General features: G+C 40.0%; 1 protein-coding gene across 2 annotated transcripts in view; it reads right to left on the bottom strand.

Moving 5' to 3' along the window:
* The window catches only part of LOC134617980 (nephrocystin-4-like), a 178,562-nt gene that overhangs the window by 11,693 nt on the left and 139,720 nt on the right, over positions 1–27,149 (bottom strand). For both annotated transcript variants that reach the window (XM_063463095.1, XM_063463094.1), the window contains exons 18-26: positions 20,822–20,956; positions 18,444–18,643; positions 16,782–16,987; positions 8,380–8,569; positions 7,618–7,701; positions 3,532–3,688; positions 2,921–2,997; positions 2,023–2,108; positions 353–524 (exon numbers count right to left, since the gene is read on the bottom strand). In XM_063463095.1, the coding sequence (XP_063319165.1) occupies positions 353–524; positions 2,023–2,108; positions 2,921–2,997; positions 3,532–3,688; positions 7,618–7,701; positions 8,380–8,569; positions 16,782–16,987; positions 18,444–18,643; positions 20,822–20,956 (1,307 nt within the window). The remainder of the gene's footprint in view (positions 1–352; positions 525–2,022; positions 2,109–2,920; positions 2,998–3,531; positions 3,689–7,617; positions 7,702–8,379; positions 8,570–16,781; positions 16,988–18,443; positions 18,644–20,821; positions 20,957–27,149) is intronic.

Below are 27,149 nucleotides of genomic sequence, written 5' to 3'. Positions count from 1 at the left end.
CTTGTTTCAGAGAGAAAATGAACACAGGGGTTGCATCAAGGCCAGGTATAGAGTAAATACAAAGTCTTTTGAGGAGTGAATCATTCAAAGGTGCTTTTGTAGAATCCAAGAATAAAAATATGCAGTGTGAAATGAGCATAAAAAGCCAATTTTAAAACATTTTTCTTCACTTTTTTTTTTAATCTCAGGTTAATAAAATAGTGACTTCACTAGAAGACATGTGATCGACACCATGAGTTGATTTTAGTTTTGATGAATCTTTAAATCTTGATAGAGGCCTGAATCCCACGCTGCAGAGAACATGTGCACATTGTTTACAATTTCAAAATAGTGCGTTTAGTGACAATCATACCTCAATCTCGCCGGGGTGTGATGAGAAACACTTGACCTTACGGATAGCCTGCGTTCCCCTCAGAACGAGTGACTGACAGCTCCGCTGGCCAGTCACACAGCTGACGTCCACGCGCTCCAGGAAGTGCACGTAAATCTGCCAGATCTGGGAGGGCGCTGCCATCCACTTATCACTACAGAGGAAAAACATGATCAAGAACAATTAAACTAAGGCCCCCTGGAGATGCAGCCAGTGCAGCACGGGGTAAGAGATGAGGAGGGCTGATCTACGGCTGTGCTAGCATTTTAATAAGCAGAGCCATCAACATCATCCTCACACTGCTGAGATGAAAGGAATTCAGTCTCAGTGGCCCTAGCTGACTCAGAGTGGGAGGCGATGCAGTCACCTACTCAGGTCTGCTCTGAGACAACAGCTCTCATAAAGCGTTTGGGGTTATTTGGAATAGGATTCAAGTGATATGGGTTTTTGAGGGCAAACACGTCATCTGGAGGGTTGAAGCTGAGATATTTTCACAGTGATATTTTCAGATATTTTTTTTAAATGTTAGAAATCAAATCCAGATCAAATTCACAAATGTATTTGTGTGTAATTTGCTGGTAATCGGGTTGATTGCTCGACACTTGGGTGAAAAATTAAAGAATGCTCAACCACTAATGCAAGGGGCCAAGTGACTGTGTTACAGCACTTGGGACAGGTTTATACTCCAGTATTAGAGGACAGTATTAGACATGAAATGAAGAAGCAATGTGTCTTCTGCAATATATTTTATTAGTAAAATAAATTAGCTATACAGTATGTGCTCTTCTTGATGGAGGCACGTTGTAATATAAAGATTCTAAACCACAGATGTCAAACTTAACTTACATCGAGGGCCACACGCGGCCTACTTTGATCTTAAGTGGGCCGGACGAATGAGCCTTTGTGTCAGCAAAAAGACGTTTAACTACACATTTAATCCCCAAGATATCTTATCATAAGACAACAAAGTGCAGGTTCTGGTAGCTAATGTTTGCTCAATGAACCAAAAATATAATGTTTCATTTCTGTCATTTAATTGTTTATACTGTATATTACTTTATGCATGGCTGAAAGGGTTGTCTTTATCAGCTGGAAAAATTTTCCAAAGCTGTCCAGCGGATCAGATTGGAGTCTTTGCTGAGCCAATTCTGGCCCCTGGTCCTTATGTTTGACACTCCTGTTCTAAACATAACCATTAGTACCATTAGTAGTGCTATGCACATATCTGTGGTTAGGATTGTGTGTTGTATGAAAGAGTGCATGTGAATGAGCATATCCATCATTTCCACTAAGTGACAGAGGAAAATAAGGAAAACAATGAAATCATGTGAAACGAGTCAAAAATGCTTTTATATTCATGTCCTCAGAGTTAAACAACAGCTCTCTGATAATTAATAGAAAACAAGTATTTGTATAACACATTAAAAACAAGGTGTGCATAATCCTGATGGAGATTAGGCAAACTGGACGATGGACTGTGGAACTGCAGGCAGCCAGAGCATGAAACCTCAGTCTGATTAGTTAATTGATTCAAGCCTGCGTGAACAATTTAATTAGTGCAAAGATGAATGCTTCTTCAGGCTAAGCTCTGTGTGTGTGTGTGTGTGTGTGTGTGTGTGTGTGTGTGTGTCTGGTCAGTAAATAATACATACGTGAAAACCATTACAAAGAACATTTTTATGTGTGGACTGGGACTCCCTGGCACTTTCAAGTACACATCTTGAGGCTCTCCTGGTGCCTACAGACAGAAACAGATAAAAGGTGGAAGAGTAGAGGGGAAAAAGAAGCAAAAATAAAAAAGACCCCACATTGGCACTACAATAGTGTAAAGGCACGACACAAGGGCAAGCCTTTTCTTCTATCAAAAGAGCTTGTAATCTATCAAAAAGGAGCTAGAGTTCTGTCCTGATTACGTTTTGTAAAAAAGAGACAAACTGTCAGTGAACTTACTGCTACATGTCAGAAGGAAGCTCAAAGAATTACAGTTTATGTTGAATCCAATCCTTCAAACAGAACTGGCTGATGATGGTTTTGTGACATTTTTCCTCACACTGACGGTATGCAGTAGCTTGATTTGTTGTAGCCTCTGAGATAATGATGCAGACATATGTTTGCCTTTGACCTGCTTATTTTCCAATGTGTAAATATCAGATTGTATACCTATAGGATACTTACCTTGTAGCATCCTGTGTTAGCACTTAACTATATTTACCTGAGGATTACATGACAACCTAATAAGAGGTTATTGGGGTTTTTTTGTGTGTGTGTGTGTGTCTTTATGGTTTCACTCCAATTCAGTGATGTCAGTTTGATGTGATTGCTGTGAATGAAGCCATTAAAGGAGCAAGCACGCTCACTTTAATGGCTCTTGAAAAGAAGTTTGGCTGGCTGTTTATCTACGTTCACACTCAGGGAGGGCAACACACAAAGAGACCAGTGCAGCTAGAATAAAGTGCTTTCCCTTCCAAACAGTTATCAGTTCAGTAATTAACCCTGTTAATATTTGTATGTTAATTGCAGAAGGAATTAAATTCAATGTCATTCACTCACCAGCATCCTTGTTTGGCAGATGATGTTAGGGTCACTGCAGCGTACAGAAACATGAGCCCAGGCATCTGAGTTGCCAGCTGGTTTTCCCAACAAGAGGCAGGAAAAAACAGATATAAGACCAATTTACTATAAATTGTTTTTATTATAGTTCAGAACATCAAGCCAGTCATAAAAGCCAATCAAACATTTTCTTAATTTTAAACTTTTATTTCTTGCTTTTCATTTCCTGCTCTGCATCCAGATACTTCTCTCTTCGTATTACCCTTTTTGTTGACAGAAACTGCACTGATATTGAAAAGTTGTTTCTGTTGATATTTAGTAAAAACATAATAAAGTGAAGGCAGAATACATTACTCATTCCCATTTCCCACATAAGCTGTCAAAATTGTTTTCGCCTTGTGTGTGTGAACATGTGATTCACATTTATGCTCACACTGGAGAGTAAGTCAGCATGAGAACTGAAGGTATATTTAAATCTTCATTTGATATATTTATTAAAACTGGAATATATGCAAACGACTAATTTAAGCACAGTTCAGAAAGCAAGAAATATGAGATGAAGGACGAGGAATACTTGGCTCATGGGGGATAGCCAGGGTAATCTGTACAACCTGCAGGGTCATGCCAGACTGGCAGGCGGATGGCCTTTTTAAGGAAACAGAGCTCGGGGTGGTAAAGTCGGAAAGTCTGGTCAATGACATGGGGCGTTGGCTCCACATTCACTTGGCAGATGGCCATTGGCTTTCCATCTTCTGCTTTGAAAGTAACCTGTGGAGAAAAAGTGAAAATTCAGCATTATTAGCAGCATGTCACTTCCTCACCTGATAGTCTGATATTCTGTGCATTAAAACAGGTTTTGCATCATGAGGTAGTTTAAGATCCATTAGAAGCTTCAAGTTACTACCTTGCATTGCAAATACATTACATGCACGGTAAGTTGTGCAGTTTGACCAGAGGGGTTTCTAGAAATTTAAAGAAGGTATCCAGTACTGGAAACAAAAAAACTACATGTAGAAAAACTTTGGTAAAACAAATCTGTGTAGCAGGAATACATATCTTTCATCTATCTCGTTCTAGTGTTTAGAGGTACATCTAAAAGTAAACAACTGAAGTTTTGGAAAGTTCACTAGTAGTTGTGTAAGTCAAAGTTAACCAGGCTACAGCAAATACTTTCAACATAATCATTTTCTCTTCCAAACAAGATTAGTTAAATAGACTGATTTAAAACCTCCTGCGCTGCCAGATTTCTTACTGGAATTAATAGCCAGGTCATGTATACTAGGTAGTAACAGCACAAACTGGTTTAATTAGTTCAACAGGGCTTTTTCCTTCTGATTTCTCTCTGTGTGCCATGTTTTCTTCCTGAAGCAGCCCATTTCTAAACAACATATACAGGCTTTTTAAAAACAGCCTTGGGGAAACTTTATTTTAAAATTCACCAGAGAGTATTATGATGATGGAGAAAGCTGTACACTAGAATATAAAAGTTGCTTGCAATCTGACTGCTGAAACCCCCACAGACTGACTGAATGTGCTTTGAAGATTGCTGCATTAACATAGCCCCCAGGAGTTGTTTGAATCAACACAAATGTGTTCATACATATGTACTCATTCTGCACGGTTATATATGATAACTGGCATATACATCAGAGCGGTATATGCAAACACACTGGAATTGCTCATTCCTGCTCGCAAAGCGTCATATTTTAAGAAAACTAGTGTGTGCTGGTGTGACTTCACTGAGTAAATGTCGGAGACAGTTTCTGCTACAGCTGCCGGACCACAAACTGTAGGTCTGGTAATCCAACCATCCATTCTCTTAACCACTTATCCAATTCAGAGACAGTGGAGTCATATGACAAGAGGAGGGTACAGTCTTTGTATTTGTCACACTTAAGTGTTTCATATCACCAAACAATATCAGACAAAGATAACCTGAATAAATGCAAAATTCAGTTTTTAAAGGATGATGTCATTTATTAAGGGAAAAAAAGTTATCCAACCCTACCTGGCCCTTTGTGAAAAGGTAATTGCCCATAAACCTAATAAGTGGTTCTTGGCAGGAAGAACTGCAATCGAACATTTGTGATAACCAGTAATGAGTCTTTCACATCTCTGTGGAGGAATTTTGGCCCAACTCTTCTTTGCAGAATTGTTTTAATTCAGCCACGTTGGAGGATTTTCAAGCATGAACAGCCTGTTTAAGAACATTCAAAAACACTTCAATCTGATTTTAATCAGGACTATGACTACGCCACTTAAAAACCTTCATTTTAGTTTTTTGGGGCCAATCAGAGGTGGACTTGTATACTTGAGCTGCAGGGTATGAACTGATGGCTGACATTCTGCTTCAGGATTTTTTTAGCAGAGAGCAAAATTCATGGTTCCATCGTTTACAACAAGGCGTCCTGAGGCAGCAAAGCCGGTCCAGGCCATCACACTACCACCACCATGTTTGACTGTTGGTATGGCATTTCTTTTATGCTCTTTTTATGAAATTCTGTGTTAGTTTTTTGCCAGATGCAATGATGTGCAAACCTTCCAAAAGTTCAGCTTTTGTCTGATTACTCTATTAGTTCCCAAAAGTCTTGGGGATCATCAAGATTTTCTTTTCGGTCAGCAGTTTTCACCTTTAACTCTTCCACGGATGCCATTTTTGCCCAGTCTCTTTCTTATTGTTGAATCATGAACTCTATCTTAACTGAGAAAAGTGAGGTCTACAGCTCTTTAGATGTTGTTCTTGGTTATTTTGTGACCTCCTGGATCAGCTGTAGATGAGCTCTTGTTGTAAAGGAAGATTCACCACTGTTCTGAGTTATCTCTATCTGTGGCTAATGGCTCTCACCGTGGATCACCGGAGTCCCATAATGTTAGTCATCGACATCTATCAGTCTGGGAAGGGTTACCCTTTTTAACCCTTCCCAGACTGATAGAGTGATAGATTTGTCGACTTTGTTGCAAAGATTTCCATTTCTGAAAGGTTATAAACCACCCTGATATTTTTAGCCAACCTCTACCACAAAATAAGGTCGGGTGATTGAAAGAACTTGAATAACACAAGCCAAATATTTTGATCAATAACTGTGAAGTGATTACTGAATTCAGTCACAATAATGTGTTAAATTTAATGCATCACCCCTGACACTGACAAGTCCAGGTAACAACTAAAAACTTTTAAAAAATGGTTTCTGTCCCACCTCTTGCATTCCCACCTGCTGTGCTAGAATTAAAAAAAGATTACAAAATAAATAAATAAATAAAGCTGGGAACACTACAGCAACTGATTAAAACAGACTCAAATTTCAGCCACAAGGAATGCCCTACACTCTGAAGTTAACTTCCCACAATCTGGTCATTAAACACACAGCAGCTGTCCAAATCGTTGATGCGTCAGATTTGCAGGCTAATGCTGACCTACAAGAGCGGCCCATATCTGGCTCTGGTGATGTGTGCTGACTGACAGCCGTGCCAAAGCTGGCATCCTGACAGCGCTGCTGTTGGGACTTGTCAGTTTTAGCGGGACACAGATTTGATCCAGACCCGACCTCTTTGACCTCCTGACAGGATTTTTGCTCAGAGCAGCAGTGCTGACACCGGCACACAATACGCACAAACTGCAGGCAGACACACACACACACACGCTTGGCAGATTGGCAAATATTTCATCAGCCTGTGCAATGCGAGAGCTTCGGGGTACTGTACTCTACACCAACAACAGGATTATTGTAAGGTCCTGCAGGTTAGCGAGAGGTGATGAATATCTTGTTTTTCAGCACATTCAGGCTACATTCCAATAACGTGAGATTTAAGCTCCAGTATTTAACAAGAAGCCTTAAGTTTCGTTTTTAATGAATTCCATAAGAAACAGCATTTAATTTTAGTGACAACTGCAGCACAAAGAATATTCTTTCACGTGGTGATATGGAGCACTTATCTATAGTACACCCTAACAAGCCTGTTCACAGTGTTTCTCCCTCCTCTAACCGTCTTACATATTATAAACAGCTGAATAAGTGCTTAATACTGTCAAATAACTTCAGAGTAATACTGTATATGCATGGTTCATTTAAAGTAGATTAACCAGACGTGTCAAGCTGTCGTCTAGCCTGGGATAGTTTAATTCTCCACCCTGACATTTGCCAGTTGGAGAAGATAAACAATGTTCAGTAAGATAAAAGTGATTTTCAGCATATAATTTTGCTTGACAATCTTGTCTGGCTAGCGTAACTTTTTTAATAGTCGACACTTCAAAGTGTTCTTTGTGTCTGTGCTGTGACTGTGCAGGAGAGGATAGGAGAGGAGAGGAGGGAGGAGGCGGTGCACTGCCACTCCTCAGAGAGTTGTCTGGGAGTGAGGGTACAGTGGATGTTGTTAGACTTTGGGATCTAGCAGGAGGCTAACCCAACTAAACTGCAATCACAAGCTTTATAATATATGTTGAGTTTAAGGCGCTTTCATCTTTCTCAGCTCACCTGAATCAAATGATCAGTTTATATAGCCAAATATGGGAAAAAGTGTAGATCTCAGTTCAAAAGCTCGCGTTACGGCAGAGAAACATTTACATTACACGCAAAGTGAAGAGCAGATGCACTCTGCACTTTAAATCCAGCCTGAAGAAAAACAAATCAGGGACTGAGAGGCAAAAGACTTCAGATCAATATAAAAATGGTTTAAAGCATAAGTAACACATTCTGTACCTTGATAGTTTTGGCAGCAATAATATTGGACAGATTCTTCTTGGCCACCTGGGAACCTCTGGCTGTAGTCTTCAGGCTTGGTCCCTGTGAGGATTTGATAAGAAGCCCACATTTGTTATCAAAAATGAACATCTACCCCCAAAAAAACGTAGCAACAGAGCACAAAGAAAAATTCCATTTGCACATTCAGTAAGAAAACTGTATACAATCACGATAAGCAGAATATAACCAAAGGGTTTAAAAACTACCTTCATCTAGAAGAAGATAAGAGCGCAGCCAATCTAAATGACATTTATTTTGAACTGTACTTCTGGCATCAAATTAACTACAAAGACTGGGTTGGTTTTATGTGTGTAAAACGTGCCCTTGAAATAGGTCGGCTTTGGTTACAGAAACCTTGAGGTGTACTGACATTTATACGACTGTTAGATAAACTTTCATCATGCTCCACCTCTTACTCCCATTTTTTTTAAATGACATGAGATCAGTATATGAAAGAAGATTTTTTTATAGGTTCACACAAGTTACTTTGATCGTTCATCTGTAGTGATGGAAAATGTGGTGACTGCTTCTTACTGTAAGACAAATCTAAACATTTTAAGGACTCAAGAAAAACAACTGATTAAAAAAAATATATCTAATTTTGTCTAACATCCTGCAGCCAGAAATAGTTACCAATCCAAGAATGTGGTTTTTCCTTACAGAGCAAGTTCACACTTTTTAAAACATGCTGTGAGAGTGCACCTTTATTCTGCACCGTACCTGAAGGGCCATGGTGTGGTCGCAGATGAAGCTTTGGTATTTCAGGGGCACGTGGAGGCTCTCTTTGGGCCGGAGGTAAACCCTAGGACCTGGAGCACCCTGCTCCGAGTGGAACATGTTCTCCTCCAGCGGGGTAGGAGTTCTGGTTAGCGCTTTGAAGTAACGCCACTCCTCAGTGTTTGTGATGACACTGGATGAAAAGATTAAAGGCCACAATTGAGATGAAAGGAGGCTCTTACATATTTTTAAAGGGATCCATCAGGGGATCAGAGCTGGACTTGTTACGTGGACAAGATCCCTCATTGCAGAATACTACAGCGTTTATTACAAGCTATGACGAGATTGTGCCGAGAGGAATATAGAAGAATAAACCCTGTGCTGAAGATTCAACTAAAATCAGGTAAAAAAAATGAATGTAGAGAAGAAGCATTAAGTTGTCATTTGATTGTATATTTAGAGTCAACCGCCATCACTTTTTAAACTATTGTAATTATTGTATTTTTTAATTACTGAAGTAAATGTCTAATCTAGATAAAGCCGTCTTTTTCAAGAGTGGCCAGACCAAGAGATTGGAGAGCATTGTAACAACCACCCACAAATCCCACAGCACACAAGTGAAAGCAATATCCAGTTCATAGAGATCGGAAGATCGAGGTCACAACAGTGACTGACCAAGAATACAAATTTTTCAATCCTTAAAAAAACTGACTTCAAGCCTCCAATAATACTCCACTCTGACAATTTTATGTGACAGGGGAAGTATATTTATAGTGGAACTAATATGCTCATTTCCAGCTCCATAATTTTAGTCTTGGATTGAACAAGAATAGCTTTGCATGATTCATAGTGTCCCCCAGAAAATCTAAATTTATCTAAAGCCAGGCCCTGGGGCAGTCCTTCATTTTAACGACAATTTAGCTTTACCATTAAGACCACACTCCCTTTAAGCCAGATTTGTTCTGATTGGCTGCCCCTTGCAAACAGAAGGTCCAAACAGCAGGCGGTTGGTTCAAGAGCCGTGTGCCTGAGATGACCATATTAGGCATATCTGCTCTCAGTGACATATTACAGAGATAGAAATAATAATAATTAAAAAAAAAAAACTGCCTCAAACAGAGTGCTTAGATAAGTACGAAAACTTTGGGGAACAGAGCGTGCATGCATATATGCTAGCATAATGATCTGAGACTCGTTTCAAGGCAAAAGTAAAAAAGAGAGAGAAGAACCAAAGATCCTTTACATACTGACTACACCATTAAGACACCTATTTGCATATAAATCCCACAGAGCACTAAAAGTTCACCCCCCCTTCACTGTCTGAACTAAACAGAAAAAATAATACTGACCTCTCACACTTACAACCTGAATCTCGCAATGTAAATTTCACTGCAGTGCAAGTGACCAAAATTTCACGGCCAAGAGTTACACCACTTGCACACAATTGGTTGCTTTTAATTATCAACAGTAGACAGGGGGAAAGGTGTACAGGGGTCAGTGAAAGTCTCCCTTCTACTCCTCAACAAATGGATTTCCAGGGAGAAAAGTCAGGAGCAGATAACACATTCCAACCGAGGGAGGTCTGCCTCTACGCTTTCCTCTTCCCTTGAATGCAAAAATTTCACACACAAATGCATAAAGAGGAGTGCTGGTTTAAACTTCAAAGGTTTCAAGCCACGGGCATGGAGAGGGAAATGTCTCTCAATAGGAGAGTGAATTTATGAATTTTTCAGGGCCCCACCTCGCTAACATTAGGGAGAGATGCAACAGGCTATTCTATGAAAATTATTTGGCTATTCCCACCTGTGCACTTGAAATAAAAGATTTTGCCTTCGGCTCATCCCGGCAGTGTTTGTCCATCTTTCACCTGAGCCTCAAACAAAGACCACAGGCTGATAACGCCTTTAAAGAAAATAGAAAAATGGAATGAGGTAATGAGGAAAAACAGGTTGAGAGTAAAAAGGGAGAAGGAATAAAACGAAGACGATAATTAAAAGGACAGCAGGAGAGAAGGGTCGAGAAAGCAGAGAGGAACATGGATAATGAGAGCGTGAAAAGTAATGAGATAGAAAGCAGTTGGATGAAGCAGAATTCTTTCTGTCTCTGTTAGCCACCAGTCTTGGCTCACGCTGGGCTCTGTGAGGCCAAGTGTGAAAAGTAGCCATGAAAATGGATGGCAACAGGTAGCAAACCTTTCCTCCATGTCAAGAGGAGCCTCTGGGCTTGAAACCACTGCAAACATCAAAGCCACAGCTAGCCTAGCCTGCCACTAAGTACTCTCCTTTCAAAGTCTGACGCTTGAATTTCGGTGAAAGGTTAAACTTGTTTTTTTCTTGTTTGCTCCTGTAGAACAAAGAGCTGACCCGGGGACCGGTTTACATTTTCAAGAAAGCTCTTTGTCAATTATTTGGCCAAAATATAGACAAGGAACTAGGTGCAGAGTAACTCCAGTGCAATGGCCAAACTGCAATTCATAGAGTGCGGGAAAACACAGGCATTCAGGCCAGTTTTGTTGTTTTTGTACACCTTCCGTCCCTTTAAAGACACTAAAGAGGATTACTGTGAGCAATATTTAATCTCACAGTTAAGAAAAACTGTATCTGCTGTTATATACATTAAACAGTATATGGATAAAAGATGAGGGCACCAATTCTTTGTTGTGCTTCCATTCATTGTAGTGGTCTTGTGATTACTTCCACCAGCTGGTTCACCTTATATTAATGTGTCTTGCTTTTTATGTCCCAATTCCTTTCATGACAGTGTATACATTTGTGTTAGCCTATGACAGGCTGTTGTTTGTACTGAAGACAAATCATACTAACACAATGAATGCAGCAATACTAACTATACAGCTTACTTTCTAAGAACCGTCATGCTAAAAGAGCAGCTTGCAGGAAAGGTGTTTTTTTTTTGTATGAACAAAGAGTTTAAGATCTGTCAAAGAAAACAAATTTATCAATCAGATTTCCGTTTCCAAATAACATTAAGGACAGAACTTGCAACAAAACTATGTGACAGTCCAGTATTTCCTGCAACATGTTAAAGAACACAAAAGACTGAAATGAACCCAGTTAATATTGATTTTATATAAAATTTCCCTCTTGTGTGTGTCCTTATCTCTTCTGTGGAAACAGCATTCACATGTACATTGCAATAATCCATATCACAGCGCTGCTTATCTATGATTAAATACCAGTTTTATCAAATGAAAATGTGTCATTAGCAGTGCCTTACTTAGTGCACTATGCATTTTTTTCATAAAAAGAGGCTGCAGGAAAAGCGCATCCAATGCTGGCGCTTGCTTGTTAATTTACACATTTCAGGGCTCTTGGTAGAGGTGACAGACGGTTTGGTGTAAAGTGTCACACCGCCTCATCAAGAAATGAATAAACTAACAGGGTGCTAAGCCAGCAAGAGGACAGATGCAGGGATTGATGACTCTCAATTAGACCTGGTAGGCCCGGTGGCCGGGCTAATGCCATAATGAGTCATCCAGAGCGCACTGCAGCATTTGTTGATCAACGTGATATATCCTAATCCAAGCTCAGGCATGAGCAGAATCACTAACAAAAGACTCAAAGAGAGGGGATTAACTATGATGCTAACTGAAGGAAACAAACACCAGAATGGGTGATTCAGGAAACATCAGCCATAATGGCTGCTATGGGCAGATTAAAGAGGGTATTTAGCATCTCTCGAACATAATGTGTGCCTCTGTGTCAAGGACAAGTGATTGTGCTGTGGAAGGAATAAAAATATTCTTTTTTCATGGCCTCTTCAGACATGAAATTACGCAACATTGTTTGTTACATCGAGAAATATGGTGGTGTTCTGTGGTCTAGACATACACTAAAGTCAAAGCCAGTCCCCTTAATTAGAGATTGACCGAGATTGGATTTTTAAGACCAAATGAAGGTGTCATTCTCAACAGCATCATGGCAATGTAAAAATGCCACCAATGCAACAATTAGTAGTAAAATTCCTGTCCTTTTAACCCTAGACATGATATTCCTCAGTCAGGTGTAACCATAACTGCAGTGCAAAGTGGATGCATTCGAGACTAAAAACAGGACTCCTGTAATAGTAAAGTGCTGATTAATGTTAAGATCTTATCTTATGTTAATGTTTTTCACACCTATATTTAGAAATGATCTCAACATCTATCAAACATTTACCATAGAAACCAATGTGCATATGAAATGAGGTGTGAATGATGTCACTGTTTTCTTACTGCAACAAAGCAGATGATCGTCAGTGTGAGAGATTATTCTCTCATTCCCCATCCTCCAAGAATTACAAGTTACAGGTTATCCACTGCAGTATATATAACTATGTCAGTGCATCATAATACTGTAGATCTGTTGAAGTGACTGCACGTACTGTAGGTCAGACTTGTGCTGTGCTGAATGTAACTCAGGAGAACCTGTTGAGATTTGGGTGATTAGGGTGTGTAATTAGACATGAAGTCAACACATTCAAATACTGTCAGAGTTTTGGAAAGGAGAGGTTGAAAGGTGCTTACATACATGAAAAACTGTGAAATGTTAAAACATAATGTTATGCACTACACTGAAAACTTTAGATTTTTAACTTTTTTGATAAAACAACTGAAATGTGGTCGGAAAAATGGGTTCTTTTCTCCGGCAGAACACAGACACTGGCATTATGTATAATTAGCAAATGTAGTAATGTGGAGACCTGGTCGATGTTAAGTTATGTAAAACAGAGCACCTGCGTGAGATTCACACAATAGGGTTGAAATTGCAAAAAGCAGAAAGGAGGGGTGGCAAAAAGTGCCCAGCAAATTAAACACATAAGCATCTTATTAATAATGAAATTAATTATCTTTAATACATTTTAGTACAGTACAGCAAACACTGTTAATATGGGCAAAAGGGAAAAAATAACTTCCTCAGACTAAAGTACCTGCAGTACCTCTGAAAGTAAAGAGTCAAGCTAAAAAGTCTTTATAATCATGCAATGCTCATCTTATTATCAATGCAATAATCACATCCCATGTCTTGTGCAAAAGACTGCCCATTATTTAATCTTGCTTATAATGAATAATCCAGCTAACCTTACTGATATATTACCGTGGCCAACAATGCAACAACTGCTGCAAACTTCACCCCAAACCGGAACCAACTGGATCAGGCTAAAATGATAATCCATGTACAGAGAATGCCCACTGATGTAATAAACCCAATTTCAAGTCCTAAAAATGTAATAGATGAAAACCCGCACACCAGCACACACCTACACGTACATGCATCATTTCAAATCAGTGAGCAATATGTGACTCAGACCTGCAAAAAATACACAGTCACACAATCAAACCTCTTCATGAATTTATCACATAATCTTCCCATTGTTGACGTATCACCCTTTTAGAAGCATATTTACACATATAACTGTGTATATACCTAATTAACAACTGCTTTTGGATGATGACATTCTTAATCATTCTTAAAACATTTCGAGTTGCATCACAATTTGGTAGCTTTAAATTTCTCCACAGGAAACCATTTTCAGGTTTAGGTTCATGTATTTTTAATGAGGTTTGTTTCTCCCAACTACATAAGAAATAAATGTATTAAAATGCTTCATAAGCAACACGAGCTTTTACGAAACATATATAAAGAGGCTAAGCATGCAATCATGTTTTGTTCCGTACATTAACAGATGATCTTGATAAACACAGTCAAATCAGAAACATGGCAGCCAGCAGCTGTCATAGTTTTTCTTTTCTGCCTTTATTTCTTTCATGTAGTCATTCATTCAGTCTGGTTTTCATCTTCCTACGAAACCATCTTCTCCCTCTTCAGACTCGCCACTCTCACCTGCCCTGCTTTCCTGCCTGCATCACCTGATCTTCCCTGGCCTCTGATCACCAGGAGCCACTTCACTAATCAACCCTGCAGGATATATACCCTAAGCTCTCCACTGCTACTCTGCCAGATTGCTTTTGTGCTCTTTGCCGTTGCTTTCCAGAAAACTTTTTTGCACCTCATGCCTTACCTGCTTTTAGGACCTTGTTATTTTTGAAGTAAAGCTTGCTTTTTCCTCCCACTTTTACATCCTGCTCCTTGTGTTGTGCTCTGGTTTCATTGTAACTAAACTATCTTTGGCAGTATCTACTGCAAAAAAAATCACAACACTTATGAAATTTGCTCTCACCTCAAAACGATCAAGTGGTATTTTGGCACATTACAAGCACTGTAAGGTATCCGAAACCATGCAAGATTTGATTAATGTTTGCAAAATCTAAAGTCCTCATTTTGTCTGATGTGTTAGAAGCAAGAGAAATGGACGAGTATAAGAATTTGAGCGAGTTTGAGGAGCAAAGGCTGGCCTGTGTGGTCCGATCCAGCAGACTAGCTACTGTTGCTCAAATTGCCAAAAAAGTTAATGTTGGTTGTCAGAAAGATGCCAGAATTCACAGTGAATCACAGTTTATTCTCACCCACCTCAGCACTCTGAACTGTGTTCTAAATAACTCTAATCACTCAGGCCACTAACACAGAGACCCTACACTCAGACATGTCCTGTTGCACTGCTTCCAAGCACTTTGTTCTCCAATGTGTGTCTTTCTCTTGTTTTGTATATATTCTTCTTAATTGTATATATTTCTTTTGTTTGCTACTTATTCCTGCTGTCTTACTATTTCTATTTTACTTTTGCACGGAGCATGGAGCACCTATTTCGTTGCAGAAGTACACAACAATAAAGGTCTGTTCCAGTCAGGGTGCCCATGCTGATGCCTGTCCAACAGCACAAGCACCAACAATGGGCACATGACCATCAAAACTGGACCACAGAGCAATGGAAGAAGGTGGTCTGGTCTGACGAATCATGTTTTCTTTTGCATCATGTGGATGGCCAAGTTTGTGCAGTATGGGAATAAGGCAAGCCATTGGAGGCAGTGTGATACTTTGGGCAGTGTTCTGCTGGCAAACCTTGGGTCTTGCCGTCCATGTGGATGTTACTTTGACACACACCACCTACCTAAGCATTATCAGAGAGAATGCACACCCTTTCATGGAAACAGTATTCTCTTATGTCCGTGGCATCTTTCAGCAGGATAATGTTCCCTGCCACAAAGTAAAGGAATGGTTTGAGAAGCAAAATGAGATTGAGGTGTTGACTTGGTCTCCAAATTCACAGGATCTCAATCCAGTCGAGCATCTGTGGGATGTGCTGGACAAATAAGTCTGATCCATGGAGTTCCCACCTCTCAACTAAAAGGATCTGTTGCTAACATCTTGGTGCCAGATACCACAGGACACCTTCAGGTGCCAGTGGAGATGCATCGACAGATGAAGGCTGTTTTGGCACAGTAGAAGGACCAATGCAATATTGAGCAGGTGGTCATCATTTTATGCCGGATAGGTATAATTTGTAGACACAGATTAAAGCCTGTGTTTGAGGGAAAAAAGTTTCAATTTAAAAAAATCAAAAAGCAAAAAGCATATTTTTTATTGAACTGTCACGGTTTTGTGCATGCTTGTTCAATATGCATGGTTTTACTGCAACACTTAAATAACTCAAGTCATCATTAATGCTATGAGTGTCAGCTGTGCTTTTCATACCATGGCAAGTAAAAATGTGTGCTGAAAAAATAAATTAAAAATAATAATTTGAACCACACTGATAGTTGAAAAATATTACCAAGACAAAGACAATCACAAGTCTATGAAAAGAGTGTAGGGATGGCATTTGCAATTAATTACGCCCTAATGATGATAATATGAAGGAATAAGGATTCAGCACACCACTTGTTACCTTTTATACACAACAGACTTGAAGCCATCAATTAAGATTTTTAACAAGGGTGTAGAAGGCCATCTTCTTTCTTCCTCTTTGTTAATGATGGCTCATATCTCAAATTTTTCTGCCCTCTGATACTCTGCTGTCACCACATGGTAATAAAGGCAGTATCTGATGCTAATGCTGATGATGTAAATGTTTAAGGGATAGGTGGATAGCCTAAATGTGTGTACCCTTTTGGATGGGATGTGTTTCACAGTGAGGAGTGTCAAGTGTGAACACAAAGCATCATTTCCTAAAGCAGCATGAAAATAGGTTCCAACAACATAATCTCCAGAGCTTTAGCGTCACCTACGGAAACACATTCAGAAAGTGTGAACACAGTTTCACGGTGGAGCAAGGCTCGTTATAGTTTGATAATCGAAAACACATACAGTATAGAAAACACATGTTCACAGTTGGTGTGCTAGAACAGGGGCAAACCTATAAACTTAAATCCATTTAATTTTAAAGATTGAAACACGAGCTTTTTGGTCTGTGCGAGTGGGAAATATAATTATGGCAGCAAATAAAGGGTTAGAAATGGGACGTTAGTCTGACACCACCTCACAGACAGCTCACAGTTTACAGGATCTCACCTTAGCTCAGGGTCATCGCTGTGAATGGTGACCGTCTGTGGTACATTAAATGGATTCTTAAGGACAAACTCCATGTACTCTGCAGAACCCAGGCTAGCATAAAGCAGGTGCTGGGTGGTGATGGCCTGGCTCAGCATGTTGGCGATGCTCTCTGCTTTGCTCTTGGCTTCACTGGGATTGGCCAGCTGGGCTTTTTTAGACTGAGCCTGTTACCAAAGAAAAATAGCAAAAGGCTAAAAAACAATTCAGCACTCGGCTGCAAACTACCATAATTATTACCAACGCAGTTCACAGAGGGACTTCATTTTTGATCTGCCTTGCTTGCTGAAGTTTGCATACACACCATTTATGTTACAAAGAAATATCCTAACCAACATAAGGTGTACTCACTCACTTTACCTAAACTTTTGCACAGCAGTTTAAAGTCTCCCAAATGTTTACACTGACTTTTGCATTTTCCCAGATCACAGCAGTCATTTTGAGTCCAATGTTACCATAACTGATGACATTTAGAAAATGATCCCCAGGTTGCAGTAAAACAGAGTTTTTAAACATGACATTTCTGATAAGAAAGAAAAAAACGCTCGACTGAATAGCCTATGATTACATGTCATAGATGTGTACAAGCTTTAAAGAATGCTTTCAGAGCAGGCAAACATTCCTTTGGAGCCAATGACCTTTTCAAAATCAGTTTATATTTTCTTAAGCGAAATGAGATAGATCCAGACTTTTCATCAGTGCTATAACACTGAGAACTGATCTTTGTAATTGGTGTTTATTCTCAAACATTAAACTGGTAAAAAAAAAAAAATTCCAAAGCTGATGGAAAAGATGTGTTTTTTTCATCCCTGACAAATATGCCATTATAAATTTAATGTAAACACTTTTATAAAGCTCATAATGCCCGTTAGTAAATTGGTCCAAAAAAATAAATTAAAGACCTGAACTTCAGCTTCAAAGTCATGGTGACAAAGCTAAGTGCGTGCCAAAACACAATATTGAAATTTTCCACGGGTTTAGTCCTCTAAAATGATCCCCAGCATCAACCTGGTCAAATGACGGTTGAGCCCAGAAAGAAAGTTAAATCCAAATTGAATTTGAAGAAAAAACTCTAAAAATATGGTTCCAGTGACGCGAACAGGACTGAGTTATATTCCAAATTGTAATAGCTGTTACAAAGCTGTGAAACAAGCAGATCACAAGGTCTTACCACAAGAAGAAAAAGCCTGCACCCATGGGTGAAAAAATGCAAGTTGTCATGAACAGTTAGTTAAAGTCAAGTTCTTCTAACAAAGACATCATGATGTTAAATGTCTTCATTATGGACCTAGGATGTTAAAGCTGCATTAAAGATGACTTAACAGTTCCAACCATCCCTTAAGACTATGCTCATGACAAATGTCGTATCAGTCTTGTGTATGTGTTACAACCTATCCTGACAGTGTGCCCTTTAACCTCCTGTGCTTTTGTGACTGTGAGGAGAACTCTGAGAGGCTCCCGCTTGACATGTTTCGGAGCAAGAAAGCAGGCTGTTGCTGTGCCTCCGTTGTCTTTCTCAGATATCAGTGAAGAAGACTCATAGGGACAGATTATTGTAGCTCAGCTTTAGATAGGAGCTATTTTTGGCTCACTGTGGACTTAAAGTGCAATGTTTGACCTCACCGCAACCTTTGCCGTTTTAGCATCTTCGCTGGCCTCCCGCTCGCGCACTGAAGCCATGCACTTCAGCTTTCGGTCACTGTCATCGGGTTTGTTTAGGCTGTTCTCCTTGGGCACGACGCCGTCAGTTCTGATCCCGCGTCGGAACAATGGCACCCGATCCTCATTTATCGGCAGTCTGTCTGCTTGTGCAGTGTTCCTCGCTGTGAAGTAGAAACAAGCTGCAATCATGAATATATTTACTGAACAGAGTGGAGCCTAATCTCTTAGCCATTTTGACCATATGTTCTAAAAACCCTCCAAATGTCCACGAGAGAGAAGCGCTGACAAATTAAAGTATTGTTGGAACACAAGAAAGAACAGCTTGTTTACAGAAAACAGTCCAGTCAAACAACTGGCACCGCTACAACTGGGCCAAAGCCCTGCTGCTGGGAAAACAAACTCACTCTCTCCTCCCAAATTATCTTTCACCTCCACAGTCATGTGTACTCTTCAAGGACTAAAACACCTAATTAAAATATCAAATTCATCTACCAGTCACCAAATAATCCATCCTCATTTGGACTGGATCATGCAAATTACCCGACTGTTTACACGAGAATTTGCCTAATCCTGCACTTTGAATAACACTCAGACATTAACAAACTTTAAGTGAGAGCTGCTTAAACCATATTTTTGTTATCTAGAACAGCTTTACTCTTCCAACATTCGGTTTGGAGCCAAGTGATGGAGCTCGCATCGCAGCAATGGGAAGATAAACCCAGACAGACTGAAATTGGCCACAAATCTTAAACAGAAATGGGCTGTTTTCAGTGCAGAGAAAAAAAGCAAGTAGTACATCAGGAAGTGAGGGTGAGAGATGGGGAGACCGAGGGGGGGAAAAGAGAGAATGACAGAAAGAAGACATGAGGCTTATGTAAAGTAATTTATTTAAGCTCTTCAAGAATATTACCTATGGTAATTGGAATGCATCAGACATTAGACTTGGATTAATTCCTTAAGCATTCATCAGATGGTTTTCAGGATCCTCTGAAAACTATTCTTCTGCTTTATTTTGTACTCCTTGTAATGCTTTGGTTTTTGCATTGCATTTGTTGTTAGATATACATCACCCCACTGGTCATAGTGCCTCTGAAATTACTTGTATTTGCTGTGTCACTTTGATAAATAACAGCCTGATGGGATATCTGACTCCCTTTCTGTTTTCTACTCCCACTATCACTGTTCTTCTCTGAACCAGTATCATTATCAAAGAGGCACTGGTCTGACAGTCACCTAACCTGATAGTGTCCAGCTATACTGGTTCCTTCACAGCCACGGGCAGGCAGAAGTGGGACAGGGATGGTGAGATACACACACACACACACACACACACACACACACACACACACACAGCACAGTGCAGCTGCTCTGTTCACAGGTGCTTACTGTTAACTGGCTGACTGGACTCCAGTGAAAGCAATTAGTGCACTGAAAGCGTTTAAATGGCACAAGAAGGTGGAGAAGAGGAGAGAGTTCAATTTAGGAGAGACAAGAGGAGTCGGAGAGGTTGCGGTAGTTAGAGAGGTGCGATATAGGTAAGACTGTGAGCAAGCAGTGAACAGACTGTGTTTGCACAGTAACAAGAGCTGTGAATACATGATTGCAACAGTTTGTGGAATACATGTTAGGCGAACCTGTTCATGAATTAATTATGAAACATATTTTATATACACAACATGTTTGCTGCTACCTCCAAACGCATTATAGTGTCTTTGTGTATCAGTATGTGGTGTGCACGAAGCAAATGTTTTAAGAAGTGTGATGGAATTCTTTATACTATTCTAAGCAACTGGCTGCTTTGCAGCTTGCTTTTAATCTGTTTTTTATCCGTGTGTGTGTGTGTGTGTGTGTGTGTGTGCACGCGTGTGTGTGCCAGTCATTCACATTTGAGGACAAATTTAGGAATCACATACCAGTTGACTCGTGATGGTTTGTGTAATTGAGGAAAAAATTGGTTTCCCCAGTGTGTTTGTGCCTTTACTTGGACTGTGCATACACATGCACACACACACACACACACACACACACACACACACACACACAGAATGCACACATAAAACACAAACAGGACTGTGGCTAGCCACCAGAGATGCTTCTGTAAGCTCAATTAGTTTGAAAATTGAGTGGTTCTGTGGTGCAGCCAAGAGAGAATGTGAAATAGATCTGGTTGAGCTGATCAAGGCACAAACATGGTCACTGCCAAAATAAAAGACACTAATTACTCTGTGGCATAAAATACTCAGTAACTTACATGTGCTTAGACATGCACAGAACTCTAAACAGAGAAAAACAGGAAGATTAAAAAAAACAGCAAAATGCAGTGTGTTGTGGATGCTTGCCATTGAGCTGGAGGATGTTCCTGCTGGACAGACTTCCTCCTCTGAAACCGCTGGTGACTTCACGAGGTGTGATGATATGCAAGAGGGACTGCATCACGTCTGCTGGCCTCTTTCTGCCAGAGTCTGCAGGGCACCCTGTAGGACAAACGGCAGCTTTTAGTTCTATATACTGACACACGAAACACCTTTGAAAGAACTTTGATTCATTAACTCTAACTAGCAACCCAGTTATTAACTAAAAAAGGAGGGCTGTACAGTTATTGTGAGACCAGCTCCATATGTGCTGACCTTCACCTTCACTATTATCTCTTACATTTTTAATACTTGCTTTATCTACTGTCATGGCATTCACATGGCATTGTGTACATACACTGTTTTTCAATTTATTATGCAACAGTGAAACAACTATACATAACAACTGTTTCAATGAAAGTTTTAGGTTTAAAAAAAACATATTTCAACTGATATCTCAGTTCTTATGTAACATAGGAACCCAGAAATACCTTTTTGAACATCTGAAACATAGTAACATAGAGTATATAGTGCAATGTCTTGCAAGAGGCATGAAAGTATAACATCAATATTTTGCAAAAGCTGACGAGATATTATCAACCTTTGAAAATCTCCAGATGAATTTGGCAACACTGGTGAGATTAAGGCTTATTAAATAAAGCTCAAATAAATCAGAATGATAGGAATTAAAGGAGTACAGAACAAGTCACTATTTAGCAGCAAACGGTTGTATGAGACTGCTGTAGTGTCTCTGGATTGCTGAGAACCTCTCAAGGCAGGATCCTCCACAGTCTGGCAGCTGTGCAGAAAGCTGCAGTTATGTCATCCTTAGCCAAAGCTCATAAAGGGAGATTTTTGCTCAAAAGTCATCTGGCTCTGAAATACACAAAGACTGCATGATACTTTCCAAGAGATGGAGCTCTGAATATTTTGAGATACGCTACTCTGTCCAGTCAAATGATGTAGATGTTTTTGGAGTGGCCGAGTCGATCCCAGATCCCAGTCGCAGACAATGATGTTAAAATGCCCAAGTTTATAAAGCAAACTGTTTGTCTCTTAATCACCTCTTCAAAACAACTGTAAGGGTGGTGTTTAATTAAGGTATTAAAGCTAAAGTTGTGCCTTATTGGTGGTATGGTCTGTTTGAATGACAGGTGGATGCTGACACAGGCCATTAGCTGCCTGCTAGCTGTCACCTCCACTAATTTGACACACTGAACTGAACCCCCTGATAACATATGTGGTGTTACTTAGCACTAATCAGCAGGTATCTGTGTCTGTGCAACGCACCCATACTCTCCATCTTTTGCAAACTCTCTATGATTCAACCTGGCGATTTACTACTGTGTATAAAATGAAATGTCATTAGTGCTGCAGCATCAGGGTATACTCATTAACACCCTCTACGAAGTATTTTGTCAGACAGCGTGTTACATTTCATGACCGTCACTTTTCATTTAGCATTTATTTGAGCTAGTTGTGGCATTCTTTTTTTCTTTATAATTGCATCATTTTTATATTGTGCTTTATTTTTTAGTATTACATAAAATGTCACAGGAACAGCAGGCAACATTTCCACCATTATGTTTATTGCTGCAAGCAAGCATAGTTCATCTCTGTCCTGCTGAAAAGCAAGCTTTGGCTGGTTGGGGTATGCATACAACAGGCTGTGTATAGAAGAGATTAGCATTGTGTTTACACTCACATTCTTGTCCTTTGCGCAACAAATTCAATGTAAAATGCATCTCCACCCTTTAAAAGTTGTCGTGTTTGTCCCATCTCGCCAAGGGCTGGGATATAGTAAATAAAATAACGGTCCTCCTTGTGAATAACCTTCGTTCACGGCACAAAAAACTGTGCCAATAAGGAAACTTACTCGAGATATCTCACAAAACCTACAATAACAGTGACTTGCAGACAAGGCTACTGCAAGTTTTCTCCAACTTTCAAGATGTACTGCACACTTTATGAAGTCAATATTTGTTCAGTCAAGTTTTTTTTTAATGCTACAATAACAATTTTGAAGATTTTTTTTCTTTGCTTTTAGTTAATCACATGTTATCTGCTTAGAACTGTATCAGGAGCACAGCAAAGGCATGCAAGCACAGTCATCTCTTATTGTTTCTCTGGAAGCTAAAAAGAAAGGTCTGAGGACATATCCTCTATGTTTACGATAAAACAACGACGAACAGATTTAGGCCAAAGTTCTCTTTAAAGTCACATGCAAAACAACACATTTTTCACTGCCGGCGCTGCCAAAGTGAAAACATTCCAGTGACAGTTGAGGGAAGATCAATACATGGAGACAAGCCTACAGTGGTAATTAGTGGCCTGAAATTGCCAGAAAGGTCTGGACACAAAAAGCTGGCAACACGATGAGTCATGCTGATGGATGGGTTTTGTTGGCCTCTGTCTGGTTTGGCTGAGTGCTGGGTGTCAGTGATGAAGTAAGACACTTGAACACAGAGCAGTTAAATATCACCTGGAACTATCTGCCAGTATTTCTGGAATGGGGACTGGCCACAGATTTTTACAACCTTATTCTAAAGAATTCTTAGACACAGAAAAAAAAGATCTCTCACTGTATTAGTCTTGTCATCACATCCGCTCTATGTTCAGGATAGTTTGAATAGCTCAGTTGACAGTTTGAAAAAAACAGTCCCGGGAGTATTCAACTTGCTGTAATTGTGTCCCCTCTTTGTTTCCAGGATGGCAAAAACATAACTTTTCCCTCTTTTTAACAGGCAAGTGGATAAGTAAGTGCTTCATGGTGCGCTTGTAGCAGGACAGTGAATGATGGTCAATATTACAGTTTCTCCAAACATTAATTCATCTTGTGCAGAGCCCCTGCAGTACAGCAGCCACGGGAAAGGCTTGTTTACACTTTTGAATGGTGCTTCACACACAAAATGCCCACTAAGGGAAGTGACGGGTAATTGCACAGAGTCCCAACCAAAACCAACGACCCACCTTCCTAAGAGCATTTTTAAATACCACAGGTCAAATAGTCTTTTACAGGTACAGGCCTCCACTTGGAAACAGTTCGCTACAATTTACAACACTTGACTGAAGAAGCAAGTCAAATTAAAAGTTTGCAACTACTTAAATTACAGTGCACTTTGACACATGCGCTCCCATCACTCCCCTCAGTTTCCAGGCTTTGAGCTGCTTAATTGTATCATAAGAAGTTGTAGTATTTTCTGAGAGGCTGCGGGATACATAATCCAGGATGCTTTCATATGAAATATGGTGAGTGCAGCAATTAAGTGGCTTTACTGCCCAGAACTGACACCTCTGTTAGCTTATAAGAGTTTTACAAGGGTGTGCCAGAAGTACCCTCCAACTCTTTTAGAGGCCAACTTCTTCATCAACAATCTGATAATAGGCGGCAGCTAAATGAGTAATGGGGAGCTGGTATTGCCATGCAAACAGACACAGACAGCGTAGCTCTGCAGATTAATGGGTGAGGTGTCTGCCGTCCCAATGCATTCCTCTCATCATCCATCACCTTTCCCTGGCCACACGACTTAGCCAAATGTATTTGTTTTCAGCTGTGTTCCCCAAATATTACAGTAAAGACGTCATCATCATCACCATCACATCATCATCTGCGATCAGTTACGCAGCTGTGGAGAGCTCCTTCCCAAAACCTTCATTATGGACCTTTTGTTTGTGTCAAGAATGGCTTTGCTGATCGACAGAATTACACAATAAACCGTCAAGAAAGTGATAAGATGAACACCGAGTGCTACATGTCTATAATAAAACAAATGGACTGATGATGAACCCAATTATGATCCTCTGATTTAATCATTCAGTCATTTTAATTAATTGGCTATCGCTACAACCATCATTAAGCCCAACAGATAATACCTACTTAAGTGCGTCTTCTGGTTGACGTGGGTGTCGTATTATCTTTTTTTCCTACCTGCTGAATCACAGTGGCAGATTGTTAAGACAGAGCTCACGGTCCTCAGTACTTAATTACAATGTGATACTCCAGGTTTGTGCTGCAGACAGAAAGTCAGCACAGCGTCTGCTGCTTCACGTTGTCTGTATGGAGGAGAGTAATTGTGAACAAAGTGCCAGGGGGCTGAACTCTATCAAATTTATTGACTGCCTCTCGCTGTTGCATGACAATAACCCTTCTCTGCAGTAACCCACCTGCCCGCCCTCATTGCTCTGCTGGCAGTTCTCGAGGTTAAGGCCACAACAAACCACTGATTTACTGGGCCCCAGAACAAATGGGAGCAAGCACCAAGGGGGTTTCAAAGTAGCCTGCAATATTCGATTTCTTCTGCCTCCCCGTTCCAGGCCACTGACCTTTCAGAATAAGCAGATATTCTCTAACCTCAAGGCTAAAAGCAAGGCATATGAAGTCAGCCGACTACAAGAGCCTTTAATCAGCAGATATACTGTTTGTGCACCCCCGAGGGAAGTCACCTATAGCTAAACTAATTGTTAGGTAAATTTCCCGGATATTTTGTTTCACTTGTGCCAGCTTCGGGCAGAAATCTCTCGACTTGTTCCTGCTGTAGCAATCGGTCTCTCCAGGGCTTATCAGGTGGGTGCAGATGAGGAGCACTGTGGTCTGGAGAAGGTTCTAATCTGTCTTCTCTACTGTGCTGAAGCAGATACATGCTGTCGGTTTGTGTATGGTGTGTTGGGAGAGATGTGTGTATATGAGGACTACTTAAAGGGACGCCAACAGAAAGCACGAGTTGGAGAGAAAGGATCTAGCCACGACACAGTCAGCAAAACTAGTTTTCATCAAAAGGCTTTCCTTTCTGTCACATATGGGCTGTTTTAGTGTTGGCAAATATTACTGTCATTTCAGAGTGGATTAAAAAAGCACCTTCTATTTCTACTTTTTCTTTGGCAATGTAAGCAGTTTTACCTTTTTTATGAGTCAAATAAGGTAGAATTGGAGAAGATGCTAAATAAACACACACATTTGGGATCGGGCACAGAAACAAATCTGTGTGAAATCTGAACTAATGACAACTTTTAAATAACAAAACAACAGATCAGCTTTAAGTAAAAACCTCTAAATCACCTTTTAAGTGAAAGGGGTCACCGGGTGATGAACCTGATGCTGGTGCTGGTTGTTTGACTCTCACTCTCTACTCTCATTAACCTTGGTTCCAGCAGACGTAGGCAACAGTTTCCAGGTATTGAGGTCTCACAGGCCCTCTGCAGGCTGCTTGCCTAATCTGAGTCTGAGCATAGGAGGACCCCCTGCAACAGAATTTGGTGAAGACCAACACTAATGTAGGGAGAGATTAAAGGAGAGACAATCAGGGGGTCAGATACTCTGTTTGTCTGAATAAAACTGTCGAGAATAAATAGTTGAACTATTAATTTCATGGTAATCGTCTTATTTTGACGGTGAAAGAGATAATCTAACCTGATGTAACCCTGTGCTGGCACTAAGTAAACATCTAATGTTTTTAACTAAAATCAGTTGGCATCCTGGCACTTACTATAAAACAACTGTAAAAAACAGTGTACGTGATATATTATACACATACAATGACGAAAGTAAATCATATGTGATTTTTATATATATATATCATATTGTTTCAATAGCACCAGGGTTTACTAAAAATGCAGAGATAATATTGTTATCCTTAGGTCCTACTGCAGTGACAAAAACATCTGGGGAAATCTGCAGCACATGTAAGGAAAGGATTTTCAGGGCAGCTGTGAATGTTCACAGTCCCACTGAAGGAGCCACTGTTTGAGTTCAGTACACACCCCTGTTGTGGTTTCTTAAGGCGTCCTCAGGCTTTAAAGCTTAAAATTTATGAAAAACAATGTCTTGTTCACTTCTTCCATTGTTTATTTATTACTTCATTCAGCCTTTATCTGTACCCATCTGACTTCTATCTATTTGCTTTTCCTTCCCTTCTTCTTTTAGAGAGACAATACATACATTACAAAGCCATCAGTCAGTGCACAGTATCCATCTATGGAAAAGCTCTATCATAATGACACAATGGACTAGAAAGCTTATTCAGTTTTTGTCTCTTCTCCGTCTTGGGGTTGAAGTTGGTCACTGATCGTAATGCTTTGATTAGCACCTCCCTTTAATGTATCTTTCCCTCTGTTTCCATCTCATCCCCCACTCCCCTCCCCACCCCACAGAGTTTATTGTGGGTTTACCAGAAGAAATCAATAAAGCATCAGAGTTTTCCTCCTGACACACCAGTCAATCTGTTTCATGGGACGTGCAGGCGGTCGTCATGGTTTAAAGACTCCTCATCTGCTCCTATAGTGCTCTATGTGGGAGCACTGTCATTCTTCCTAATATACT

The sequence above is a fragment of the Pelmatolapia mariae genome, linkage group LG20, assembly GCF_036321145.2.
Source record: "Pelmatolapia mariae isolate MD_Pm_ZW linkage group LG20, Pm_UMD_F_2, whole genome shotgun sequence".
NCBI lineage: Eukaryota > Metazoa > Chordata > Actinopteri > Cichliformes > Cichlidae > Pelmatolapia > Pelmatolapia mariae.
Note: the sequence above shows the minus strand (reverse complement) of the source record. Positions and strands in the feature narration are given on the sequence as shown.